This window comes from Elephantulus edwardii, unplaced genomic scaffold, assembly GCF_000299155.1.
Source record: "Elephantulus edwardii isolate Elephantulus edwardi_28Jun2011 unplaced genomic scaffold, EleEdw1.0 scaffold00109, whole genome shotgun sequence".
Taxonomy (NCBI): domain Eukaryota; kingdom Metazoa; phylum Chordata; class Mammalia; order Macroscelidea; family Macroscelididae; genus Elephantulus; species Elephantulus edwardii.
The window spans coordinates 3,888,740-3,894,339 of record NW_006399859.1 but is presented as its reverse complement, the minus strand read 5'-3'; the positions used below and the strand labels follow the sequence as shown (position 1 = coordinate 3,894,339).

The 5,600-nt window shown below is 53.0% G+C and overlaps 1 protein-coding gene across 1 annotated transcript; it reads right to left on the bottom strand.

Annotated features, from left to right (window-relative positions):
* Positions 1 to 1,241: 1,241 nt before the first annotated feature.
* Positions 1,242 to 5,157, bottom strand: DBX1 (developing brain homeobox 1). Its single transcript, XM_006892012.1, has 4 exons — positions 4,800 to 5,157; positions 4,075 to 4,176; positions 1,991 to 2,193; positions 1,242 to 1,601 (listed from the first exon to the last, which is right to left on the bottom strand). The coding sequence occupies exons 1-4, from the start codon at positions 5,155 to 5,157 to the stop codon at positions 1,242 to 1,244; spliced, it is 1,023 nt and encodes a 340-aa protein (XP_006892074.1).
* Between the last annotated feature and the right edge of the window lie 443 nt (positions 5,158 to 5,600).

The following is a 5,600-nucleotide window of genomic DNA, read 5'->3' as shown; positions in this document are numbered from 1 at the left end:
TCATTTGATATATATATACACATATAGAAATCTGTACATGGTAAACATACAAAATAAGTATTTATAAGTTATGCAATTAAAAAACTACATTTTGAAACTTTTAAAACGATTGCCAAAAAAATCTAGTTAATTTTTTATAGCCATTCTCAATAACCTTGGTATACAATATTGATACAACATATGTGTACAAAATAGTGTACAGTTCATAAAAGCTGTGCAAAGACAGCAATGTTCAGATAAAAAAAAAAATCAAAGAGGCTTGTGAGTCTCTCTCTATCCATGTCTCATCCAGTGCTAAGAAGCTTCACAGCTCAAAGACACCTCTCTGGAAATATTTTAGAAAGGGCACAAGATAGAGTGCTTGGTGCATATACTGTAAATGCAGAAATTATAAAGAAAAAGTGTTCAAATGCATAAAGAGAAATAGATACTGACTCCCCTATACAGAGACCTCACTTTTTTCTTCTCACAAAACTTAGAATATGAAAAATATTCAATGTTTATTTGGTGCATCAGACCAGAAAGCGCAAAAAAAATTTTTTCTGTTAAAAAAAATCAGAATTTTCTAGGCCAGATGCTCTGGAAAGTTTGGAAGTTATCAGTACGGGGTAAGGGTATAGGCCCATTGGTACCTAAGATAAGGAGGCAGAATGACCTGCTTGGGGAGTCAGGAGTAGCACTGGAGTTAAATGCTTGGTGTTTTGGCACCAAATTTAGTTCTCTTTTGCTGCAGGGCCTGGTTCATAAACGAAAACAACACAAACCAGCCCCCACGGGGTAGAGCTGGCCACCTTACATGTTGCAGAGTAGAATTGCTCCATAGAGTTTTCATTTGCTTCACTTTAGAAGCAAATCTCCAGGCCCTTCTTCTGAGGCGCCATAGGTGGCTCTGTTGCAAGTAACCAAGCCCTTAACCATTCTCGGCTCTCAGGGACTTTGCTACATAACCAAGCTCTTGTGAATGTGAACCACCGTCTTAGGCCCTAGATCCCCAGCTCTTGGACATGGGGAGAACCCCCCTGGCCCCAAATCCGAGTTAATGTGTGTGCGTGTGGGGGTGCGAAGGGGGTGGGGGGGTGTCTTGAGTAGTGGAAGGGGAAGTGCCTCCCTAGGAAGTCGGGGTGACGGCTCCCCTGTAGTCTGAAAGTGGCTGTGTTTCAGCCTCGGGGCCACAGGGAGCACACACACAGGACCCGCCTCTTCAATTTCAAAGCACTTAAACCAGTGCGGAGGGCTGGGTTCTAGGAAACGGTGATCTCCTCCTCTTCCGCCTCCTCGTCCTCGTCCGAGTCGGAGAAGTCCGAAGGTTTGCCGGGGCTGCTCGAGTGCGCAGGCGACGCGGGAGGCGGCCCTTCCCGGCGCGGCTCGCGCAGGAGCCGAGGGCCGGGGGAGGCGCTGTAGGCCCGGCGGCGGCCAGGGCTGCCGGGGCCCTCTTCTTCCTCCTCATCGTCCCCGGGGCCTTTCTGGCCCACGTCACTGAGGTCCGGGTGCGGGTTGAGCTTGGTGGGGAGGGTCTGCTCGCGGCAGCCCCCGCTAGACAGCAGCTCACGCTCCTTCGAGTTCCGCCACTTCATACGTCGGTTCTGGAACCAGATTTTCACCTGGAAGAGGGGGTGGGGAGGACAGAGGTGAGCGCCGAGGCCAGGGGAGGCCCTGGGGAGTGTGGGGCTCTGTTTGCCTCGCCTGGCCGCCTCCCCGCCCGCCCCTGGGGTGGGTTCTGATGGGTCACATGCTGTGCGCCCTGCCACTCCCTGGGCTTTCTTAACCCCTGATGGTAGGGAGTGGGGGCTTAGGGTGGGGGCAGCACGCGCACAGGTGAAATGGGGAGCTGGTCCGAGGAGCCCTGAGACGCGGGCTCTTTCACTCATGGCCTCTCCGGCCCCTTTTCTCTCTCAGGACCCTTTTCTGTACAATGGGACGCCCTCGCTTTTGGAGACCCCTGCGTGTTGTCAGAGGGAGCGGGTGCTGCTGGGGGATGCTGTGCCCTAACCTGCGAGTCCTTCAGCCCCAGCTTGGCAGCTAGCTTCTTGCGGTCAGGCTTGCTGATGTACTTCTGCTTCTGGAACATCTTCTCCAGCGCCTTGCGCTGCACGTCGGAGAAGACTGCGCGGCGCAGCATGCCCCGGCGGGGTTTGCCTCGGGCGGCCAGCGGCCAGGAGAAGGTGCCCGGCATGGGCACGACGCTGGAGGACGCTGCGGGCAAAGCGGCTGCGGGTGAGAGGCCGCCCCTGCGCGCGGCCTCCCTCGCCCTTTCTCTCGGACCCCTTCATCTCTTTAAAGCTTCCCCCCGCCCAATAGGCCCCAAACCTACAAACCTATGGCAGTGAAAGGCGCTTTCCGCCCAAATAACTTTCCCTTTCAACCGTGCAAACTCGGATTAGATAAAACCACGGAAACAGAAAACAGTCCCCACAATAGCCCGTTTCGTTTCTCATTCATTCAGCGATCCCAGGGAAGCAAACCTATGTACATCCACTACGCGATAGGATACATGACAAAAAGAAATAGAAAATACCAGCGGAAGCCACTGGACTTCTCTAAATGTTTGTCATGTCTGTGGCGTCAACATTTTTTTATATGAGGGAGGAGGGATATCTTGTACTGGTTTGATAGAAAGGAGACTTTACTCTTTGAAAGTTTTTTTTTAAAAAAGGAATCAGTATTCATCTTTTTTTTATATTAATCTTTCCTCCCCTTCCCCAGAAAACGTATAGAATCTGCCCCTAATACATGAAAAGTGGCATCTAATTAGCACATTGACCGCTTCCCAATAGGTATTGGCATGGAAAAAAGGGGGAGAGTTTCGCTTTAAGGGAGGGGGGAAAGACCCCAAAGGAGACAGAGACTCTAATGAAGCATGAATGGTAATTGTGTAGTAATGAACTAACAGAAAAAGACTGAGGACAAGCAGCGAAAGCCATATATTACTGGGACAAAAGAGATTTACACTTTCAAACTAAACACAACTGCAGGCCAAGACCATTGGGAGCATACTGATGGCGGAGGCTTCCCTTCCTCCAGTCATTTTCATTAAATGGACATGAAAAGCGATTTATAAAGCTCGGGTTGTTTTTGTGAGAGCATTGAGAGGAGGGCGAATGGAAATAAATTCTATTATCAGCAGCAGCATGAATGGTTTTGGGGGGAGAGGAGTGGATTCTCCCTCATTTTAAAAAATCAACTGCTTATTTATTTGGCTGATATTTGGAAGTGCGGCCGGGCCTTTCCCATCCCCCACCGCTCATGCACAGGCTCTTTTCTCCTTTCAGGGCTCAGCTGCCTCCTTCCTCTCGCCCAGTTGCAGTGTTTTTAAACCAGTTAGAATCACCCCAGGGGGCTCCAGGATAAAAACCTTGTGGAATGTGTTTCAGGTGTTCCTGCTTTAAGGCTGAGACTCAACCACAGCTTCCTGTTCAAGTCTCCTTATTTGCAAAATTCTGCGTTCTTTAAAGGATGTGGGAGAGGGGAGAGGAGAAGGTGGCTCTGAGGCTTTGGGGAAATCAGGTTATGGCTGGGGGAGGATCCAGTCCCCCTCCCACTGGGCGACCCCAAGCACCCCACACAAGAGGGCACCCCATGTGGTCTTGTGAAAAGCCCAAAACCCTGAATGAGTCTTAAAGAGAAATTAGCCCCGGCTGGTAGGTGTCTCTGGACGGCGTGGAGGGGCGAAGGCCGGTCTGTGTGTGGCTGCCCGGAGGAGCTGACCAATTGGTCATGGTGCTGAAACCTTTGTGGGGAGTCGTGGCCAAGTGCACTGACTCTGTGGGAAAACGGGCGGCGTGAAGGGATGCCAACAGTTCCTCACCGGGAAGGGAACCGCCTCAAATTGGGACCATGACAATTCCTGCTAATTTGTAGAGCAGGGAATTGGTGCAAAGTGTCAAGCAGTCACTGCTTGTGCTAAATAGGGCATCAAATTGGCGCGACGGATTCGTGAATGTTGTACGCCTCGCAACCTCTGAACCAGAGCGTAACCCCGAGGGGTGGACGGAGAAATATGGCTTCGGGGCACCGAGCTCAGGGCCAGGCTGGGGCGCCACCCAGCCTCACACAAGGAAGCAGGCTGAGACCTACCTGGGAAATAAGAAGATCTGATGAAAGGTTGGAAGGAGCCTTCAAAGTAGGGAAAGGCGAAGGTCTTGGGAGGAACACTCTGGAGCAAGGCGGGGGACGTTTCTGGAGAGACAGGGGGCGGATAGACAAGGAGTGTGATTACGTAATTGATTATTGTACACATAGAATGAACACATGACGTGGTCAATCCATCGACTGGTTAGAAAGGCATCTTCCTCAGTGTGTTGGCAAAACACACCATTTGTTGGCAATAGTTCACCTGTGAATTCCTCTTTCTCCCAGTGCCTTCTCTCACTTCTTCCCCAGCCTCATCCCAGACAAAAAGGCCACTGGGCCGGGGGAGCAAAGAACTGCACACCAACAATACTAGTTAATTGAACAAATACATTCTCTTTGGGTTTAACAAAAGCTGGCTCGAGAAGCGTAGGAACTGTAACATAGCGATCCAGCGGCGCACGCTATCTGGGCTGCGAGCGCGAGATGCGCGCTCCTCTCCCACAGTTGTGTGTCCAAGTTCGTTCTGCGATTGGAGCGGGCGGGCCCGTATGCTCTTCTTCCTCAGAATCAGTTGCACCTTAGCCTCACATTGCCCAACCTGAGGTCTCAGAATTCGTGTGTGCACTGATGGGTGCGTGGGCACCAGCTCGGGAGAGGAAGCTGAGGCCAGAGGGACCCTGCACGTATCCCACACCTGGACGAGCCCTCCATGCCCCGCCCTCACTTACCTGTTCTGGGCGCCGAGGAGAGGATGGCGTTCACACCAAACTTCAGAAACGTGGGCTCGCTGGCTGCAGAGACGGCTGTCTGTGGGGAGCTGCCCCGCCTGCTGCTCCGGCCAGGCGAGCCCACGTCCGAGGCCCCCGTGTCGCCGAGGGTGGCAGGGGCCCCTTGCCTGGATGGCGACAAGCTGGCTGTGGGCACGCTATAAGCTGGAGGTCGACTGATGCGGATCAGATCCTCCACTAGGAAGCTGGAATGGCCAGAAAATGCTGATTGCAAGGACTGGGGCAGCGTCAAGGTGGGCGTAGGGCGCAAGAGGCTGGGATACCCCGCGGGGGGCGCGAGGAGGCCCGGGAACATCATGGTGGGCGCAGGGCGGGAGGACTGTCTTCTTCCTGCGGCCTGAGGGTGAGCGCCTGCTTTCCCGCCCCTCGCGCCCCCGCAGTGCCCTCTAGCTGGGGATCGGCAAACGTCTCCAAGGAAGATTTTACTCGGGCGTCTGTGAGTCCTCCGTGGTCCTCGCTTGGAGGTGATGGTTTTATAGCGGCCCGCCCGCTAAAGCGCTTTGAAAAGTGACAGCTCTGACAATGAAGTTCAACAAAGTTCTCCACTCGAGCTTCATTTGCCGGGGGGGGGGCGCTCCCCGCTCTGATTGGCGCAGGGGTGCAATTTATGATTGGATTAGTCTTCATAAGCATGACCCGCACAATGGGCTGGCAACAAAGGCTGGCGGGCATCAATTCTGCATATCGACCGCCTCTTTGCAATACAGTGCGCCCCCAGCGCTCTCTCTCCGGGGGGGATTT